Genomic DNA, 19,922 nt, shown 5'->3' with positions numbered 1-19,922 from the left:
GCCGCACGCGGGCCCGCACCAGGCTGGGCTGCGCGTCTGGATCCCAACTCGGGAGAAGGTTCTGGGAACGGGGAACCCGGGCTGCGGAGCCGCCCGCTGCGAGGAGGAGCGGGGCTGGGGCTCCGCCCTGGAAAAAAGGCGTAACCTGAGGCCCCGGAGAACTGGAGATGCAGGCGCCGAGACAAGGCGAGGATTGTCCGGGGCGCGGGGCGCGGGGCGAGCGGGGCGCGCGCAGGGGGCGGCCGGCCGCGGGGCGGGGAGGGGGAGAGGCTGCGGCCCGAGCCTGCCGCGCCCTCCGCCCACCCGACAGCCGAAAACGCGGAGGGGAAGTGATCGGGCGCGGAGGGTCCGGCGGGACGCGGGCGCGGCCGTCGGGCGGAAGACGGGGGCAGCGAGGCGCAGGGGCGGCAAGGAGGGAGAAGGCCGGGGAGTCCGCGGCGGGACTGCGGCCCTGGGAAGCTGGAGGCTGATTTGGGGTAGACGGTCAGCAAGGACCTCTCAGTCGGCCCACTCCAGCCAGGCCGCTTTCCTCCGCAGTCCAGGCCGCCCCATCTACTGCCCCGGGGAAATACTTCAGGGGATGTCTTTGGGATGGCAACATCTTCTGAAGGACCCAAGGACAATAATATTTCTCGAAAGACTCCCATTTCGGGTCTTTCACTAAATTTGCACAAGTACACTGAGACCGGAAGTAGCTTTGCCCCTATAAAACATGGCGGAAAGCTTTCTTGTCTCCAAGGGAACACCACGTAATGACTACAAGCGGTGGGGGCTGGTTCTGCGCACGCGCACAAACGCACGCTGCCGGAAGTGGTAGGATTTTCTTTTTTAAACCACTGCTGCCTATTTAGTACGCGTGCGCAGTAGGCTCGTCCGGCTGCTGTGTTGCGCAAATGGTGGAGAAAAAAACTTCGGGTATGTGAGCCCCCAGCGGTTAGACCCCTTGGCCTCCCAAGTCCAAACCCGACTTGGGACTTTCTCAGTTATTTGTCTCAAATCTCTTCACCGACTCTCAGGTCTTTCGGGCAGCCCCCTAAACCGTTCATTCAGTTTTATTGATGCCTGCCCAAACCCTGGCGCTGAGGATGGAGAGGAGAAAGAGCCCTGTTACCCCAGAACTGGCTTTCTGTGAGCGGGACGGACACCCGGACCTGCATTGCCCTTCAGAGTGATAGGTGCCATGGCAGAGCGGCGCACGGCGCCTGGGCACAGGCACCCGCCCCAGCTCCTAAGAAAGGGAGACCTGGAAGGCTTGGAAGGAAACAGAAACGCTTGAATTGAGCCTTGAAAGGCGGGTTAAGGTTTCGCACCGCAGAGGTGCGGGGCACTCCGCGACCAAAGGCAGAGGAGCAAGAAAAAGCAAGTCGCTTAGGAAGCCTGTTTAAAGTTTGGAGCTTACAAGCAAACAGTGGCCAGAGGAATGGGAAAAGGTGAAGTTTTGAAAAGCATTCCATACACTGCCGAGGAAGTTGAACTCCATGGAGAGGCAGTGGAGAGCCATCAAAAGCTTTTAAGGCAGGGGCGTGACCAAGCAGGTTTATCTTTTAGAAAGGCAGTTCTGGCTTCAGCGAGGCAGATGGATTGCAATAGTGTCCAGTAAGACTTTATGTGATGATGAGAATGTTCTTAATCTGTGCTGTTGAGTGTGGGGTGTTCCACCAGGCTTGGTGGTGGCCTGCCTGTTAGCCCAGGGACTCAGGAGGCTGAGGCAGGAGAATTGCAAGCTCAAGGGCAGCCTCAGCAATTTAGTAAGGCCCTAAGCAACTTACTGAGACTCTGTCTCAAAATAAAAAGAGCTGGGGATGTAGCTCAGTGACAAAGTGTCTCTGGAGTTCAATCCACAGTAGGACTTTCACTACATGTGGCTTACTGGCCACATGAAATGTGGCTAGTACAACCAAGGAACTGAATTTTAAATTTTTATTTTCTCATAATTAGACTAAATATAAGTAACCACGTGTGATCAGTGGTTACCTTATTTTTGAAAGCAGGTCTAGAGACTGGAAGGTCACTTAAAGAGATACTGAGGAGTCCCGAGGAAAGGAAGTAACCGCTAAATTAACTTGCACCTCCCCACTGGCTTTCCATTGTTCTCACCTGTAAAATCCCCAAGTTCAAATTCCTTTAAATATCTAGAGGTAGAACTCTGAGGACCTGGCATGCCTTTATCTCAGCTTCCGCCCCACTTGCTTTACATGCTGGTCTTGCTGAACTTCCCTCGGTTTGTTAAAGGCACCCAGCTTTCTTGGTTCCCCCAACCAGGCTACTGATGACTTGGGCCTCAAGCTAGACTTACCTTCCCTAAAACCCCAGGGCCGCAGTGGGGGCTTCTGTCTTATGCTCCGAAGCTTTTAGTACTTTCCTAGCCAAACGTGCTTGTTCTTTAAAATCCTTTGTGCTCCTGCAAGACTGTATGCTCTTGCTCAGGTGCTGCCCGGCACTCGGCACCCGGGAGGGAAGCAGCATCATGCAGTGATCAAGACCATGTGTGTTTGAACTCGGGGGCACTTGACCACTGAGCCACATTCCCAGCCCTGTTTTGTATTTTATTTAGAGACAGAGTCTCACTGAGTTGCTTAGCACCTTGCTTTTGCTGAGGCTGGCTTTGATCTTGTGATCCTCCTGCCTCAGCCTCCCGAGCCACTGGCATTACAGATGTTCATTACCAGGCCCGGCAAGACCATGTGTTTTAAGCCAGGCATGATGACACACACCTGTAATCTCAGCTACTCAGGAGGCTGAAGCAGGAAGATTGCAAATTTCAGTGGGGAGGAAGGTGTAGCTCAGTGTGAAGCACCCCTGGGTTTAGTCCCCAATACCACCAAATCCAAAACAAAACAAAACAAAAAAAAAAAATGTGTGTTTTGATGTTGCTTGGTTCTGGGATTGAATTCTGACCTGGCCATTTACTAGTTGTGCAAACTCTGGAAATATTTCTTTATATATATATTTTTCTAGTTGTATTATATATATATTCACATTCTGCTTGTCAATGGATCTTTATTTTGTTTATTTAAATAATATGCAGTGCTGAGAATCGAACCCAGTGCCTCACACATGCTAGGCAAGTGCTCTACCACTGAGCCACAACCCTAGCCCTGGAAACATTTTTTAACTTCCAAACATCAGTAAGTTGAGATGAACTGATACCTATCTCAAAGGGTTGTTGTGATGATTAAATTATTCAGTTTATGCTAATTGTTTAGTAAGTCACCCCTCAGAATCTATGGGGGATTGGTTCCAGGACACCCCCTCTGTCTGGATACCAAAATCCATAGATGCTAAAGTCTCACATATAAAATGGTGTAATGGTTTCACATAACCTGTGTGTATCCTCTCCTTTACTTTGAATCATCTCTATCTACTTTAATACCTTATACAATGTAAATGCTACTGAACTAGTTGTTACACTGTGTTGTTTAGGGAATAAGTCTGTACCTGTTGAGTGCAGGTGCATTTTGAATAAATATTGTCAATCTGGGGGTTGGATGAATCCATGGATGTGGGACCTGTGGACAGGGAGGACCAACTGTATGGTGCCTAGCTCAGAGTATGTGTCTGGCAAGTGGTGGCTGCTGGCACTGCTGCTATTGTCATGATGAACACACGCTTGGTACTTGTCTGATAAACAAAGATATTTTGTGTAGAATTATCAGAACCTGGCGAGTAGCTGATGGGGTGACAAAGAGGATGAGTGGACTGCTAGGGCTCTGTGTGGATGTACGCAGTGCGTCCGTTCACTCTGGCCGCAGGGAGAGGCAGACTTGGATGGAAGATGTTCCATATTGAGGTGCAATAATCAGAGGGTCAGTGCTGATGTCCTGGAGCCAATTCTGGAGCTCAGGAGAGGATTCTGGGCCAAGACGATCATGTTTGGAGTTATTTGCATGTGGGTTATAGGCAGAGCCCTGTGGAAGAGGGTGTAGACTGAGAGGGAGAAGGGGTGGGCAGAGAAGGCTCAGGGGCAGAGAAGGCTCAGGGGCAGGGAAGAGGGTGTAGACTGAGAGGGAGAAGGGGTGGGCAGAGAAGGCTCAGGGGCAGCCAAGACGGGAGACTGAGAGTCCAGAGAGGGAGAAGGAGGAAAGCTGGAGCCACGCCAAGGAAATAGGGATCCTTTACCCCCAGGAGGGTGGGCAGCACGGTCACAGGGCAGAGACATGCAAGACGAAGAACTGAGCTAGATATGCACTCTGGAGTGGCCCCAGGCGGTCACCCGTGGCCAGCACTGAAGTCAGGCAGGAGTCAGGTTGCTAGAGGTTGAGGAGTAGGTGGGAGGTGAGGACATCACTCAGACCCTCTCGAAGGGAAAAGATTAGGCCATTGGAAGCGTAGACACGCTGGCAGCAATTTATTCTCCTGAAGGGAAAGTCCAGCTGAGGCCGGTGGAGGGTGCTGAGGTTAGGGATGGACTCAAGCTGGAGGAGAAGGGCTGGGTTCAGTCACAGGCCCCTGGAGAGTGGAGAGGGTGGGCCCAGCAGGAGTGTTTGTGGGTGGTCTGAAGGGGGAGTGTGTGTTCCTTGCTTCTTTAGGGGTGGGGAGAGACGCTGGTCAAGGGCACCTCCCAGTGGAGCTGGGGAACCCTGGTGCTCCGTGCCTCCACGTGGGCACAGTTGTGTGGCTTGGGCACAGTTGTGTGGCTTCGGCACAGTGAGAGGCTTCACTGGCTGGAAGCAGGAAGTGCTAGGAAAATGTGGGAAGCAGCTTGAGGAACTAAAGGAGTCTTGCTGGCTGGGGAGGAAGCAGGGCCAGAGGTCTGACACAGTGGGAAACAGGGACACGGGCCTGGGGCCTGGGATGAGACCAGAGGACCGTGGCTACCACCTGTGTCCATCTTCCACCCACTGCCCATAGTCAAGTCACCCCGCAGTGTCTTGGGGGGATTGGTCATCTTGCCTCCCGTCCACACTCGCTGCCTCCCTGTGTCCCTCTTCTCTGGCCATAACTCTTCTTGCCCTGCCACATCTAGTTCGCTCCCAGGACCCTGGACAGCGCCGGGTGCTGGACCGGGCTGCCCGGCAGCGCCGCATCAACAGGCAGCTCGAGGCCTTGGAGAATGACAACTTCCAGGACGACCCCCACGCAGGCCTCCCCCAGCTCGGCAAGAGGCTGCCTCAGTTTGACGATGATGCAGACACTGGTAAGGCGGACGAGGAGGAAGGGAGGGACAGGCCCAGGTCAGGACTGTGGAAGGACACTGGGCCGTGAGGCCCCTGACCCGGGCGTCTGCTGGCCCTCGTGGCTATGAGTCACTGCGTCTCAGTTTCTCTTGTACACAGAGTAAGGAAAGAGTGGATGAGCTGACGTGGGCCTCAGAGCTGGGGTACCTAGAGCTGGTGGGGCCTGACTGGGGGAGTGGGGTAAAGGGCAAAGGCTGGTAGGGCGGGACAGACAGACTGCACCCCTGTGGCAAGCCAGAGAGAGCTGCTCCTTCTCTGCAATTGTCAAGTGACTCATCTCTCTGGTCTCCTAGGAAAGAAAAAAAAGAAAACTCGAGGTGATCATTTTAAACTTCGCTTCCGAAAAAACTTCCAGGCCTTGCTGGAGGAGCAGGTGAGAAGGGCACGCCAGAGGACCGTGGGGAGGGGGAGCCCCTGGAGATCCTGCCTGGCAGGTGTTGGCTGCGTCAGGCTCACAGAGCCCACCCGCTTTGTCTCTGCAGAACCTGAGCGTGGCAGAGGGCCCCAACTACCTGACGGCCTGCGCAGGGCCCCCGTCCCGGCCCCAGCGCCCCTTCTGTGCTGTGTGCGGCTTCCCTTCCCCCTACACCTGCGTCAGCTGCGGAGCGCGGTACTGCACGGTGCGCTGTCTGGGCACCCACCAGGAGACCAGGTGAGCTGTGGCCTCCCTGTCCACACTCACTGCCCCTCTGTGGCTCCCTAGACCTCTTCCTCTTCCTCTTCCTGTTTGCCTGCAGGTGTCTGAAGTGGACTGTCTGAGCCTGGGGTCTCCAGAGAGGAAGGACCTCCATGTACCACCAAGGAAGTGCCCTGAACAGGGAGGAGCCACGCACTCCCCTAGCACAGCTCTGTTGTCCCTACAGGGACCGCCAGTCTTGTCTCCGGGGTCGTCCAGCAGGGTGGGCCCAGCCTGCAGAGTGCTGTGGTAATAAAAGGCCTGGTGCCCAGAGCCTCCCTGCTTGGTCGTGGGGTGTTTGGGGGTGAGGGTCATGGGCCACCTGCTCTCTTCCTCTGACCTGCCACTTGCCGCTGCCCCCCTTCTGTGTCTGACCATGGGGAATTTTGTCCCATTCTCCAGCCACTCCGTCATCTTGCCTCAGCCTTTCTTAACTGATCCATGTGTCTTCACAGTCCATAAGAAATCCAGCTACCTTGAAGCAGAAGCCACCATTCTGTGAGAAAGCCCAGGTGACACCAAGGCTGTGGGCAGGTGTCCTCACTTGCAGACCCAGGGGGGCCAGGCCTTCTTTCTTCAGCATTGATTTAGTTTGGTTTTGCTTTTGATTTCTCTGGTTCCTCTTAATATTTTTGAAGTACATGTAGGTTCCAGGGCTGGGTAACAGAAACTGGGCGAGGGCTAGAGCCGGGGTATAGGATGCTACTGTGAAGGTGCCAGTCCTGACTTTATCTGGAGCTTAGCTAAGTGGGAGTGGCCAGTGAGCCTTTGTCCCTGCTGCCCCTGTCTGAGAAAGCAGTTGTCTTTAGAAGCCCCTGTTGTCACAGGGGCGTCAAATTATTGGCAGCCCTGACTCCAGAAGTTCCTGGAAGACGTGGGGATTGCAGCGTAGAGCTTCCTGGCCTGGTGGCGCTGCATGCTGGGGTGCCAGGCTTTCTCTGTGCCTCATCTTGAGGATTGCAAACCCTAATCCCATAAGCTCCTTGGAGTCGCATTGTTAAGCCACAGCAAGGCAGGGGCTTTGGGAGTATTTGTTGAGCAAATGACCTTAATAAGATGTTAATGAGATGGCAACTAGGACAATGCCAGGCACTGTCTTAGGCTCTTCACTGCTCTTTGGGACAGTGTTTTCTGGGGACCTGCTTTCCCTTTCTCTGAAAACTTGTTGCAGGCCAGATGGTATTAATGACAGCTTCACAGGAGTTCGTAGTGACCACAGGGTTTGGAGAGAATTCAGGTGTGGTGATCATAGAAATGAGGTGAGGTTGTTTTTCCTTGAATCAAAAGATGGGGTGTTCCCCTAGAATCTAGGCCAGCTAATGACTCCCCCAACGTGATACCCACAGTCCTGCCCTGTGGCTAGGACACTTGCTTTTGGGTCCCCAAGACAGTCCATAGGAAATCCAGCTACCCTGAAGCAGAAGCCACCATTCTGTGAGGAAGCCCAGGTGACACCAAGGCTGTGGGCAGGTGCCCTCACTTGCAGACCCAGGAGGGCCAGGCCTTCAAATCCTGCCAGCCCAGCCTCAGTCACAGGTGATTGTGCCCCTGGCATCAATTCACCTTCAGCTTTCCGTCTCACATCCAGAGAGAGAGAAGCCGCCTGGCTGTGCTGTGCCTGTTCAGATTCCTGAGCTACAGAATCTGTGTGCAGAATAAAATAGTGGAATTATGCTGCTGAGTCTTGAGATGGTTTGTTAGTAGTAGTAACAAGGACACCAGGAGTCTCAGTTTGCTGGCAGCAACTCCTGTCTGGGCCTCTTCCTCTTGTCTCTCCCAGGAAATGAAACTCTGGGGTCCGGAACCTTTAATTCATCTTTCCTCTTCACCAAGAAGTACACAGGCCAGAAAAGGAAAGTAGAAAAGCCCTTTTTTTTGTGTGTGTGTGGTGCTGGGAATTGAACCTAGGGCCTTGTTCATGCAAGGCAAGTGCTCTACCACCCGAGCTATGTCCTGAGCCTAGAAAAGCCCTTCTTGGTGGAGAAACACTGCGTCAGACTCAGTGTGTCAGCGCAGCCTACTCTTTGGTTCATTCCTACCCTCAAGGGCCTTGCTTCATGTTTTGTTATTATAAATGGAGTCATGTAGGTTCTGCTTGGTGTAAGATCTCTCCTCCCAGCACCTTCCCAAGTGACCTTGTGAGGATGGTTCCTAACCCCAGTGACGTCTTGGTGCTCTGATGCTGATTGGCTCCCCTGGTCATCCAAGAACATTCTCTAAGAAGCGTGGATCCCTATTTTAAACTAGAACTTCTTAAGGAAAGGCCTGAACAAGATTTGCCAGCTTTTTTTTTTTTTTTAAACGGGAAACTTGTTTGCTGACTTGTTAGACCCCTGGTCTTTGGGAAATCTACACTATTCCAACAGTTTCTAGAAGTTAAACCTAGTGTCATGATGGAGTAGCACCACCCTTCCTGGGAACACAGGAAGAAGAGGTTGGTGCCACCTTCTGGAAGGCTGGAGACTGGGGACTTATTCCTAAAGAGCTCAGTGAGCACTGCTGCTAGTTGCGTTAGGATAGCTGAGGATTCTGGGAGGCATCATCAGCTATCCTCAGTCTTAGAGAAATCCCGGCCCCACTGCTTCCTACTTGTGCAGCTGGGCAGGTGCCTTTGCCTCTGCTTTTGGTACAGCCACCTCCCAGGTATTGCAAGGACTGGGAAAACTCGCACCCAGTGCCCGCAGCTTGTGAGCACCCAGGATTGACAGCTATTGCTGCACTGCCCAAGAGCCGGAGTGGTTTGTCGTTAGACATCAGATGGCAGCTTCTGGTTGACATTCCTCTTTGCTCCAAGTTTGAGTTCTTTGAGGGCAAAGTCCATGTTTTGGTGCCCACCCCAGCTTCTAGTGAGAAGAAACTCAGCAAATATAGTGAAAAGGGGAAAATGTCCCTAACTCCTTTAATCATGTGACCATTGATGGCCAGAGGAATGGAAACTTAGCCTAGCACCTTATTAAGGCACATGGTACTTAGTGCTCAGTTGTGGAACTTGGTTTGGGCGCATCTCCCTGAAAGGAAGGGGTGCGAAGAGGCCTGCAGGAAAGAGCCGGTGCAGGTAAGTGGATAAGGTTGAAGAGAAAGGGAGGGGACTGCTGAGGGGATCCAGGCATCACCAGGTCCTGTGGCAGGGGATACATGTTGGGCTGGGCCCCTATTCTCTGCTGTCACTGGATGCCAGGCTTCTGTCCTGTGGCCTCATTTTCCTGTCTTGAATGGGTACCGAGTAGAGCTGGGCCTGTGCCACGCCTGCCCCCAACCTATGCTGAGGGGGACACCGTCTAGGCTTCTGGAACCTCCCCCCAGAGAAATGTACAGGCACCACACCCAGCTAACTTGATCCAGAGCTCCAAAGGGGCTGCCCATTCCTGATGTCCCTGCTCAGGCCCAGGTAAGAAACTGCTCCAAACCAACTGTCCCCTTAAGGAGCTCTGAGAAATCATCAGGAGTGGCTTGTTATCACTGCCAGCTGATCCTGGGAATCTCTGATATTTCCAAGAACCTGGAGGTGGGGCTTCCCATATCTGGTCCAAGATGACTCTTGGTAGTAATTATGTACCACCCTCTGGAAATCGCTAGCAATGCCTCTGTTTTGCTGGACAAGACAGCCCAGAAGTGGTAGACAGAACAACAGGGGTCTAAGAACTGACTCACTCCCTGGCCCCACCTCTCCCCCTTGCTTAGCCCCCACTTCCTGACACCTTCAGCCCTGAACAGTCACAAAACACATTTATTTATGCATGTATTTATATAGAACGCACAAACCAGGTAGTGGGGGCACCTCCGTCCCCTCACGCCCAGCCTCGGAAGAAGACAGGCCATAGAAGAGTCCAGGATGGGGCGTGGCCTCCAGGCAAGGGGCGTGGCCTGGAGTGTGGCCTGCTGCAGGTTTTTAAAGGGAAGATGGGCCCCAGGGTCCTAAAGACCCCTCTCCACTGGGCAGTGGGAAAGAAGATGGGTTCCGCTGGCCCAAACTCCTACACATAAGCATTTTTGCCGTATTTGCCAAAGCTGCTGTCACCTTCATCTGAGGTGGCGGTGGGCATCACGACTGTGGAAGTCTTATAGGTAAGCTGGGCCCTGTGGGGAGAAGGGGGCCGTCACAGGGAGGTGCGACCCTTGCTCCCTGCCCTCCACCCTGTCCTTCCCCTCTCTCACCTTGCGGTGGGGTCCTCCTGGGAGGCACAGCAGCAGCTGGAACAGAGGCAGATGCCACCGAGGATGCAGAGCAGGGAGGCGCTCCAGCCCAGGTAGAGGGCGGGGCCCAGCTCATACCTGGACGCAAGGGCGACGCGGGGGTGGGGGCCAGGAGGTGAGCGCGGGCCAGAGGGACAGGGCCGAGTTCCACCCGAGCTGTCCCAGAGGGCGGAGCTTCTCACTCACTTGGTTCCAACGTAGAGGGGGTTGAAGAAGTCCTGGGTGATGTTGACGGCGTACCAGGAGATGGCCACCATCCCGCAGGCCCCTGGGGAGGCGGGAGAACCGCACTAGTGCCCTGGGTCAGCATGGCCCAGGCAGGAGGTTGGTGTGGGGGCTTAAGAAGGGTCAGGCAGGGGTCTTCCTGAGTAGGATGGAGGGCATCAAGTCCAAGGGTAACCATTTCACTTCAATTCCTTTCTTCCGCCCCAGCCTATAAACTTTCCCATCCTGGGAGTCAACTGTAAAGGTCTCAATCCAGCACTTCTGACCTCCCTTCCTGGCACTCTCCATCCAATCCCGGCCCCCCTTGGCCTCAGAACTGCCTTGTTCATCCCAACCTGAGGGCCCTGGCACTCCTGGCCTCACCTGGAATCTGTCCTACCCAGCCTGCAAAGCCCAGTTGTACAAGTCTCCCCACCCACTGCCCTGATGGCCCTTTCCTTTGGAATCCCAAATCCCACCAAGCCCTGGGCTGTCACCACTCCCCTTGCTGGGGGCCTGTCTTCCAGGAAACCACCTGACCTTTCGGAGCTTTTCAAATCTGGAACAGGACAATGCCCACCCTACCTTGCAGACTTATCATGAGATGAGAGGTGTGAAAATGTACAAATGGAACACTAGTGGCGAGTCTTGGCATTGTTACTCTACACTGTACGGGTGTGTGTGTGTTGGTGGAGGACTGAACTGTAGATGGGACTGGAGGTTCAGATGAGGGTGGGATGGCAGGGAGCCAGGGAAGAGCCCAGCAGGTGTCAAGGCAAAGGGGAAGGAGCTGCATGTGCCAGGAGTGGGGAGCTGGACATGGGGCAGGAAGCCCGTAGTCTGTGGCCAAGGGCTACCCCAAGCTCACCCAACACCTTCCCCCAATTACCAGCCAGCATGTCAAGGGCTCCCGCGATGGCTGCCACCTTGGCTTTCCTGGAGAGGTCCATGCTCCCGATTTTGGTGCAGCGCAGCCCCAGGATGCCTAGAAAGAGGCCAAGGAAGCCCAGGAGGATGGCGGTGATCATGAGCGCACGGCAGCCCTGGACGTACCCTGGGGAGGGACACAGGCATCAGTCTTTCCCCCATCTCTCCCACCTCCATGGCCCAGAGCAGCCTCTGTGGCCCTTGCTCAGACACAAGCCTTGCTGTCCCTCGAAGTCCTCCAGCCTCCTTCCCTGTGCATCCACGCCCTTCCCACCCATGCCCTCCTCCTCCCAGCCAGGTGCACTTTGTTGGTACCTTTTCCATGGGTTTCACTACTGACTCTGGGCTGGGGACCTAGTTCCCAGGGAATGTCCTATGCATCATGGAGAATTTTGCAGCACCCTGGACCTCTGCCTACAGGATGCTGTAGCAACCCCTGCTCCTCCCAAGCTGAGGCAAAGTGCAGAGCCAGGCTGGCTGAGAATTGCCACTCCATCAGATCAGGCCCATGTTCTACTATACATTATAGAAACTTCACCTTCCCCATCCCCACCCCGCATCCAAGGGCTCTCCAAGTCCCACCCAGAGCTCAAGCACAATGCCTGACACTTCCAACAGTTTCTTCCCAGAGTAACCTGAAGGGGGCAGCAGTGGCCTATGGCAGAGGGTCAAGGGCAGTTTCTGACCTGGAAGGTGGGACACCTGGGCGCAGGATCATCCGAGTTTGTCTAGCTCATATTCTTTGATGCCTCAGTTTCCCCTTTTGCAAAACTGAGGGAAGCTGCCAGCCCCTCCTCCCCTGTCTTCCATAATTGCTAAGTGCTCCTGAGGACCTTGCTCCCCTTTCCTGGGTGGGGCAGCAGCATGGGTGCTGAAGGAGAAAGGCTGGGTCCCTGCCAGGAAGAGGTAAGTGGCCTGAAGTTGGGGAGCAGGGAGGAGGGACAAAGTTCTCTGAGAGGACATTCTGACTCCCGGCCACTCCCTCCCCACCCCAACTCTCAATCCTCAGGGAGCTCTGGTGGCCAAGTGGAAGTTGGGGTGCACAGCTGGCGGGTGGCTGAATGAGGGCCAGGATCCCTCTCTGGACCACAATGGGCTATGGAGGAATCAACTGGGCCCTGGGCTCAGGCACCATAAGTTGGAGTCTCAGCAGCCCTCACCTCCTGTGGCTCTAGGCTGTTACACCCTACAGAATTTCTTCAGCTTTGTGAAATGAGGTCAATGCCCCACCCAGCAGCAGGTGACTACAGACCACTGCAACAGCACAGCTGGACGGGGAAGCACAGGCTGGAGCACCGCGGCCCTCTGCTCTCCCCTCCAGATGCTCCTGCACATTGTTGCACTGGGACCTCTTGCAGGCCAAGAGCAGCAGTGCCCCATGGGTCCCTCTCGGGGCTCAGTGTGCCAGACATGGATGCACTGGGCTGGCTGGGTTGCCGGGCCAGTTACCCCCACTGTCTCTTCTGGCCACTCAGCACCCTGGGCTTTTGGTCCAGACTGTACTCAGCTTTTAGGAATCTTTGGGGGACACCTGTCCTGCACACAGGTCCTGGGGAGATGGCTGAAAAGCATGAAGCCCCTACAGCTGCCTCAAGAGTCTGGGAAGAGCGGGGCACAAGAGACCCAGCCAGGCCCAGCTGAGGCTCTCCAGCACTCCTGCGGCAGTCTCACCACCTTTTTCCTGCCCAGTGCTGGCCTCAGTTCCTCTCTGCCCACCCATCACCTGCCATGCAGAGCCAGGAAGGTCAAGAAGACTCCCAAGGACTCAGTGTGTGTGGGGGTGCCCACAGAGGGTTCACTCTTGGTCTCTGGCACAGGGGCAGACTGAGAGGAGGCTCTGTGGGAAGATGGCCAGTCAAGGGTGAGCAGGCAGCAGGAGAAGCTGTGGTCATCGGAAAGAACTGGTTGGGCCTACCTTGGAGCTGTAGGCTTAGCCTTCTAAGAACCTCAGAATACATGGCGTGGAAAACCCCAGACACGTGCCCGGGCGTGCCCACCACCTCCATTCAGACTGCCTGGCCGCTCGTCCACTGCAACCTGGCCTTGCTGGGGGCTCTGTACAGCTCAGCACAGCAGGGAGACCAGCAGCCCAGCGTGGATGCTTGGTTGGTCACTGAGACCTGCTGCCTATCAACTGCTCAGAGGCCAAGATGGGGCCTCCTCACCCTGCCAACCCAGCGATCCCACCCAGAATAAAATGTGCATATGTGACAACAGGGAGCCAGGGTCTGCAGGTTTTGCTGCATGTGATCCTCACCAGCACCCGAGGGCTGGTGCTGTTATGGTCCCAGCCTGCAGGTGGCCGATACCAAGCCCATTGTCTCCTCACCCGAGGCACAGAGCTAGCCAGGGCAGGTGTCGCACATGGCAGCTTGATGACTCTGCTGCCTGCTCTTACAACCACTGGTGGAGGATTCCACTAGACCAGGGGCCAAATATAACAAGGTCTCACTCCAGAGCCAGGCTGGAGTGCCCAGTGCTCTTGGCTATAGCAGCCCAGGACTCAGAGCTTGACCCGTCTTCCTGCATCCTTATGGCACCGAAGGTCAGACCAAAGACAGCCACCCCTTCCCTTGGGGTCTCTCCAAGCCTGTCCCCCCTCCCTCTGCTCCCTGAAGCTCTCCTCACCCCGTACCAGAGAGGGCCAGCATGGACGGGAACTCCCAGCAGTTGGAGACTCCCAGGGAATCGGTGGCACAGCTGTACCAGAGGTTCTCGAAGATGGTGTTGGTGGTGATAACGTTCCCGTGCACGGTGGACACTCGCCAGTAGCTGTTTGGCAGGGTCACCCCCAGCATCAGCAGCCCCAGGGCTGCCATGAAGAAGCCAAGGCTCTCCACAGCTATCGACATCCTGGGACAGCAGGCCCCTGAGGGGCTTGGGCCCCAGAGAGGGGCAGGGGTGGAGCCCCCGGGAAGTGGAAGGGGCTTGGCTAAGGAGGAGCGTTGAGGCAGGCGGAGGGGAAGGAGGGGAATCCAGCCGTGGCTTCTGCCCGTTTCTCCTCGGGCTCAGGTCCTTCCGTCTCCAGGTTTCTGACTCCCTCCTTTCTGGGTCTCTCTGCTTCCTGACAGGTCAGAGGAATGAGCCAAGCCTGTGTGGCAGCAGCTGTTGACGATGGAGGGAATAAACAGGCCAAAAGTCCACCCCCTCCCCCAGCCTCTAGGCTGGCCTGGACTCCCCGCCCCTCGAGGGTGGGGGGAGAGGACTTAGAAGACTAACGGATCCGGCCTAGGAGGGGCCTGGGAGGACTCAGGAGCCAAGGGGGAAGCGGCTGTCTCTGACTCAGCTTTCATTTGGGGCCAGAGAATGGAATAGAGGAGCAAGGAGAGAAAAGGGGACTGAGAGCAGGAGCGTGACAAGAGGTGGAGTGAACCCTGACAGACATGCCTTCCATGGAGGACAGGGGGCAGGGCCACTCCCTCTGCATGGGAAGAACCACACCTCTAGGACCCCTGGGTCTCCAAGAGTGGGAGAGACCTGGTGTCCGGCAACCTGGATTCAAATTAGACTCCATCGGTTACCAAAGTGGCCAGGCTCGTTTATTTAGCTCCACTTTTTTTCTGTTAGCCATCTGGAGCCCCGGTACTGGCTTTACAGGTCATAATAAGAACGGGGACCAGAGATCACAGCTCCCCACACACTCCAACTGCTCCATGCTTGGGGACCATCTCAGATCTGAGGGCGGCAGGACTGAGGTGAGGCCAGCAGTAACTTTCCTCCAAACTTCCTGAACTTGAATTTCCCCCTTTGAGCTGACCTTTGACTCTCGGCATCGAGTTTGATCCTGCTGCCAAGGGGCCCCAGGAGCAGATCACAGGTCTGGGACATGAGCCTGTGGCTAATCTCTCCTAGCACTTCAGTTACCAGAAGCTGTTACCAACTCAATTAATCATGATGGATCAAAACCCCAGAGTCCCCCCAACCTAGGATAAGCACCTGCTCCAAGGCCAAGGTTGGGACAGCTCTAGTTCACTCCTGGGGGTGTCCGCCCTGTTCCTCACCACTGCGCCAGGTCCTCATGTCTCCCTCAGGTGCCTCCTCCCACCCTGCTGGCCTGGCGGGGGCTGAGGAACGAGAGGTATGCGGCAAGCAGCGCAGGCCCACGCAGAGCCTGGCACGAGGGGGCGTGGGGCAGACCTGGTGGGGCGGAGCCTGTCTCCTCTTCCATAAGCTGGAACCTGGACACTCTGTGCCCCTAGCCTCCCCCCAAACCCCTGCCTCCCCCATGCCAAAAGAACTTCCTTCTCCACTGGGGCCCCCCTTTCCCTAAGGAGAAGGATGGGGCAGGAGGAAGGGGAGGCGCAGGAAGACAAAGGGAGGGAAGGGCGGAGGTTGTGGAGGAAGCCCAAGGGTCGCAGTGGAAAAGTCCACGTGCTGCGAGGCAGCTGAGTGGGTCAGAGGAGACGGAGCCGTAAATCCCAGCCTCGCTTTGGATGCCCTTCCCGCTGGTGGCTGCTTTCTCCCAGGATTCTGGGCCATGGAAAGGCCATGTCCTGTGCTGTCTGCTGCTGCTCAAGGACACGGCTTTGGGGAAGGGGAGGAAGGAAGGGTGTGGACTGGGCTGCTCTGTGGACAAAGGAGACCCCCACATTGGCCTGGAGGGCAGGAACAAGAGGGCACAGGGCAGGAAAGGGCCAGGGGTGAGCCCACCTATGCACAGTGCCATCCCCCGACATAGGCAAGGAAGTTCCCAAGCCACAGCCCAGCTTTATTTACACTCACACATGGCACATGACTTGGGGCTACACAACAGGTCTGGGGAGACAGAGGTTGAAGGCCGCAGAGGACAATGATGAGGATGCGAGGGAAGAACAGGGAAGGCCCATAAGGATGGCGGGGCCCTGCTCTGAGTGTCCACCATAGCTCCCGAGTGCCCTGGGCAGAGGAGCAGGCGTGCTCTCCTTCAGGATTTGGACTTGGACACGGCCAGCCCGATGAGTCCAGCCAGTCCTGCCACGCCCAGGGCCATGCCTCCAACGATGGCCATGCCCACTAGTCCATCTAGGGAACAGAGAAGGAGAAGGGAGGCCGTCAGAGCTTGGCAGCCCATAGGGACCCTGGCCAGGACCGCCCTGGTCCCTCTGCTCCACAGAAGACCCGTGCCTCCCAACAGAGTCAAAGGCTATGAGCTCCAGGGCAGGAGACAGGGGCCTTCTTGGGAGTGACTGCTTGGAGGGGCTCCTTTATGGATACTCCATGGGGCCCTGGGAAGGACGAGGACTTAACCCGGGGCGAGGCGTTCACCTTTCTTCATGGCCTTGTCGATGAGCCGCTCCAGCTCCCTGGCCTGGCTGTTCTGGGGCTCTGTCTGCAGCAGCCCGCGCACGTACCTCAGGGCCTTCTCATACTCCTGCACTCAGGGGAAATGCATAGCAAGTCACCTGCACCCTGGGGCTCCAGGACCCCTCCTGCCAGGAAGAGTCTTTCTTTCTCTCACCCCCAGCCCTGCCTGAACCTCCCCTGTCCTCCCTCCAGCCCCACCTGATGGAGTAGAGTCCACAAACAACCCCAACTGTGTTGGGGTGATAAGCCAGGGGAGATAACAGCCCAAGCCTGAGGCTACACCCCAATCTTGACGTCACCTTGTCCCCACACCCTTGGCACCCTGATCCTCTCTCACCTTCCCTCTGAAACAGTCCTGGTATCAACTTGCACCAGAGACCTCACACCACCCCCTGCCTACTGCCTTTTTCAGCCTCTCTGAGGCCCAGGGCTCTACCCTGGGGCAGAAAGGCGGCTCACCTTGAGCCGGTAGTTCCCCACAGCCAAGTAGAAGACATAATCCCGCTGCTCCTCTTTGCTCCCTTTGGGCAGTAGTTCTGGGAAAGGGAGAAAAAAAGAGGGTGAAAAAATGGCTTCTTTCTTTTCCTAATACCACATCCCACAGACCCTGCCACACTCCAGATCCCTCTAAGGTCCCAGGAAGGTCTCTGTCCATGTCAGCTACTGTCACTCTCAGCTTCCCAGTCAGAGCTCTGGGGCACCATGAGCAGAGGCTGCCACAACATCCCAATAACGGACACCCTGGAATCAATATTACAGTCACTATGGTCCATTGGAGTGAACCACAGGAACCTAAGGACAGGAAGTCAAAAGGAAGCTCTACTTAGCTCAGGCACCCGTTGAAGTCAAAAGGAAGCTCTACTTAGCTCAGGCACCCGTTGTTTTCAATGCCATTACCTGCTGCCCAATTATTGTTAAAAACAAATGTTTGCACAGATGGGTGTGGAGGCACACACCTGTGATCTCAAGGACTCCGAGGCTGAGGCGTGAGGATCACAAATTCAAGGCCAGCCTCAGCAACTTAGCAAGGCCCTAAGCAATTTAGTGAGACCCTGCCTCAAAATAAAAATAAAAGTAAAATAAAGCTGGGTGTGGTAACACACGCCTGTAATCCCAGCAATTTAGGAGACAAAGTCAGCCTCAGCAATTTAGTGAGGCCCTAAGCAACTTAACCAGATCCCGTCTTAAAATGAAAAATAAAAAGGGCTAGGGATGCAGCTCAGTGGTAAAGTGCTCCTGGATTCAATTCCCGTGTGTGGTGGGGAGGAGTCTGTATTCCCTCCTCCTTAACTCACTTCCCTGGAAAAACCCACCTGATTACTTCCCAATTCAGTGACTTCCCAGGGGACTGAGCGTGGCTGTTCTCAAGCATCAGGATCTGTCACTAAGTAGTTCTGCAGGTGCTTAAAATTTCAAGTGCCTAATGTCTCCTCAACTACACGAGCAATGGCTAGAGACCACTTCTACCTTTGTGCCCTAGTGTGGGGTAAACCTGAAAAATCTGAATTGCGAAACAGACAATGTAGAGTGATGGTATTTGCATTAAAACTCTTAGTTTTACAGATCTACAACAAGCATCTTTTACTGGTAGAGCTGTCCCTTGTTATTCTTGGCAGATTGGTTCCAGGAGCCCCATCAGATTCCCAAACCCACAGATGCTAGAGTTTCTTAAGTAAATTGTAATATTTGCATAAAACCTACACATCCTCCTGCGTGCTTTAAATTCTCTCTAGGTTACTTATGATATTTAATACAATACAAATGCTACATTAGCAATTGGTATACTGTTTTGTCTTGGGAATAACAGCAAGTAAAAAAGGTCTGTACACTTTAGTAAATATTTTTGTTGTTTTGTTTTATATCAAATGTTTTATCTGAATGAATCCATGATGTGGAACCTGCAGATATGGAGGGCCAACTGTGCAGCCCTTTGCTACGGAGAGTCTGCTGGGAATTACTATGAAGTGACTGTACTGTAAGGTAAGGGTCCCCTGATGGAAAGGATCGCAGTGCTTGGACAAAGGAGGCGAACGAGGCCAATGGCAGCAGACAAGGCTGGGCCCGATGCAACAGAGAACAGCGACGGCGGCCCAGAGCCTCACCCTCGAGTAGTGCAATGCCTTTCCGGATGTCCTCATTGTACTTGCTCCGCACCAGGCACCAGGCATACTCAAACTGCGTGCTTTTGGACACTGAGCCTGCCGCCTTCTCAGACTGAAATTTCTTTTCAAACTTCTGCCGTAGGAGAGGAGAGGAATCGTTTAAAAACCAAGGGTGCAAGCACACTCTATCTGGACCTGCTGTCCATGTCCCAGTCACACTCCATTCCTGTCTTTGCCCTCGCAGGTCTTGGTACCCAGCACCCCAGCTTCTGCCACCCCCAACCCATGATCCAAGAACTGTGCTCCCTGGGCTGGTGGACGACCTCCTTGGACGAAGGGCCCCTTCCTCCGCCCTCCCCCTACTGGTATCTAGTGGAGATGCCACCTGGTGGCAGATCCAGGCACCGCTCCAGGAGCAGCTGACCCAAAGTGGCTGAACAGTAAACACACTGTCCCAACTGCTCAACAACAGCCTACGCGGTCTTAGCCCGAGGCTGCTGGCCTCACTGCCCCACCCTACCGGGTCTGGACCTTATCCTATTTGCAAGACACGGTTAAAACCAGCGCTTATCTCCTAGAGCTACGAAGAGTGAGACCTGGCACGCTGTGAACTCAGCACCATGCGGGATTCAAGGTTAAAAGTTGTATTCCCTGGCAACGGAAGGCGCATCCTGAGCTACAACTCCGCACGAACCCAGAACCCGTCACCCTTTCCATCGTCAAGACTCCAGGCCCTACGTCTGAGGTGAGGAGACCCAAGAACTACCACTCCCATCAGCCTCCGGGACAAACAGCGCTTTGGGGTAGGAGCCGGGCGCCGCAGAGGCTGCCGGGAGCCGTAGTTCGGTTTCCTTCGGCGACGCGGAGGTGGGGAGAGGGTTTATCCCCTGCCCTATTCTCCTCAGGACCCGCCCTCCGACTTTCCCCTTTGCCTTCCTGGGGTCCAGGCCTCACCATTAGATCATCCACAGACACCAGCTCGTTCAGCACGGCCTCCATGGCCACTGCCCCCACAATCCTCACACCGGACTCTACTGTGCCACAGTCTCCATGGTCTAGTGGCAGGGGCGGAGAGGCACTTCCGGCGTCCAGCGGATGCGGCCCCCGACAGGGGGAGGCCCCGCCCCCTCGGCCCCACCTCGCGCAGTCGGGCCAAGGGGGGCCGCCAGAGGCGGAATTGCAAGTACCAGGCCAGCCTCGGCAAATCAGCGAGTACCTCAGAGCGAGACCGTCTCAAATTAAAAAATAAAAAGGATTGGGGCTGGAACTCAGTAGTAGGGCGCCCGGATTATAAGTACATATGCACATACATGTATACATGTATGTATAACTAAACCTAGGACTCTGGAGGTAGGTGAC

The 19,922-nt window shown here is 55.2% G+C and overlaps 3 protein-coding genes across 5 annotated transcripts; 1 reads left to right on the top strand and 2 right to left on the bottom strand.

Moving 5' to 3' along the window:
- The first annotated feature begins 68 nt into the window (after positions 1-68).
- On the top strand, positions 69-6,126 carry Znhit1 (zinc finger HIT-type containing 1). 2 transcript variants are annotated; one of them, XM_026396913.2, is made up of 5 exons: positions 69-186; positions 4,967-5,137; positions 5,471-5,550; positions 5,660-5,829; positions 5,915-6,126. In XM_026396913.2, the coding sequence occupies exons 1-5, from the start codon at positions 168-170 to the stop codon at positions 5,934-5,936; spliced, it is 462 nt and encodes a 153-aa protein (XP_026252698.1). In that variant the 5' UTR covers positions 69-167; the 3' UTR covers positions 5,937-6,126. The 2 variants fall into 2 exon arrangements, with proteins under 2 accessions (XP_026252698.1, XP_026252697.1); XM_026396912.1 differs by lacking the exon at positions 69-186 and adding an exon at positions 852-915.
- A 2,037-nt stretch (positions 6,127-8,163) lies between these two features.
- Positions 8,164-15,338, bottom strand: Cldn15 (claudin 15). Of its 2 annotated transcripts, none has more exons than XM_026396909.1 (6): positions 15,115-15,338; positions 13,814-14,283; positions 11,141-11,305; positions 10,234-10,315; positions 10,009-10,125; positions 8,164-9,930 (listed from the first exon to the last, which is right to left on the bottom strand). In XM_026396909.1, exons 2-6 carry the CDS (start codon positions 14,028-14,030, stop codon positions 9,828-9,830), a joined length of 684 nt encoding a protein of 227 aa, XP_026252694.1. In that variant the 5' UTR covers positions 14,031-14,283; positions 15,115-15,338; the 3' UTR covers positions 8,164-9,827. The 2 variants fall into 2 exon arrangements, with proteins under 2 accessions (XP_026252694.1, XP_026252695.1); XM_026396910.1 differs by having other exon boundaries at positions 10,009-10,044.
- A 527-nt stretch (positions 15,339-15,865) lies between these two features.
- On the bottom strand, positions 15,866-19,652 carry Fis1 (fission, mitochondrial 1). Its single transcript, XM_026396914.2, has 5 exons — positions 19,518-19,652; positions 18,564-18,696; positions 16,921-16,997; positions 16,423-16,528; positions 15,866-16,179 (listed from the first exon to the last, which is right to left on the bottom strand). Exons 1-5 carry the CDS (start codon positions 19,560-19,562, stop codon positions 16,082-16,084), a joined length of 459 nt encoding a protein of 152 aa, XP_026252699.1. The 5' UTR covers positions 19,563-19,652; the 3' UTR covers positions 15,866-16,081.
- Positions 19,653-19,922: the final 270 nt, after the last annotated feature.

The sequence above is a fragment of the Urocitellus parryii genome, chromosome 9, assembly GCF_045843805.1.
Source record: "Urocitellus parryii isolate mUroPar1 chromosome 9, mUroPar1.hap1, whole genome shotgun sequence".
In the NCBI taxonomy this organism is placed as follows: Eukaryota; Metazoa; Chordata; class Mammalia; order Rodentia; family Sciuridae; genus Urocitellus; species Urocitellus parryii.
Note: the sequence above shows the minus strand (reverse complement) of the source record. Positions and strands in the feature narration are given on the sequence as shown.

Excerpts from the sequence above, each read along its gene's own strand:
- Cldn15 (XM_026396909.1), bottom strand. The coding sequence starts at position 14,030 with ATGTCGATAGCTGTGGAGAGCCTTGGCTTCTTCATGGCAGCCCTGGGG. Across the intron at positions 10,316-11,140 it reads AGCCCTTGACATGCTGGCTG|GGGCCTGCGGGATGGTGGCC; the intron begins GTAATTGGGGGA and ends CCGCCTCCCCAG. Across the intron at positions 9,931-10,008 it reads CAGGAGGACCCCACCGCAAG|GGCCCAGCTTACCTATAAGA; the intron begins GTGAGAGAGGGG and ends TTCTCCCCACAG.
- Fis1 (XM_026396914.2), bottom strand. The coding sequence starts at position 19,562 with ATGGAGGCCGTGCTGAACGAGCTGGTGTCTGTGGATGATCTAATG. Across the intron at positions 18,697-19,517 it reads TGTCTGTGGATGATCTAATG|AAGTTTGAAAAGAAATTTCA; the intron begins GTGAGGCCTGGA and ends CTCCTACGGCAG. Across the intron at positions 16,998-18,563 it reads AGGCATTGCACTACTCGAGG|AACTACTGCCCAAAGGGAGC; the intron begins GTGAGGCTCTGG and ends TCCCTTTCCCAG.
- Znhit1 (XM_026396912.1), top strand. The coding sequence starts at position 894 with ATGGTGGAGAAAAAAACTTCGG. Across the intron at positions 5,138-5,470 it reads TGACGATGATGCAGACACTG|GAAAGAAAAAAAAGAAAACT; the intron begins GTAAGGCGGACG and ends CTGGTCTCCTAG. Across the intron at positions 5,830-5,914 it reads GGCACCCACCAGGAGACCAG|GTGTCTGAAGTGGACTGTCT; the intron begins GTGAGCTGTGGC and ends GTTTGCCTGCAG.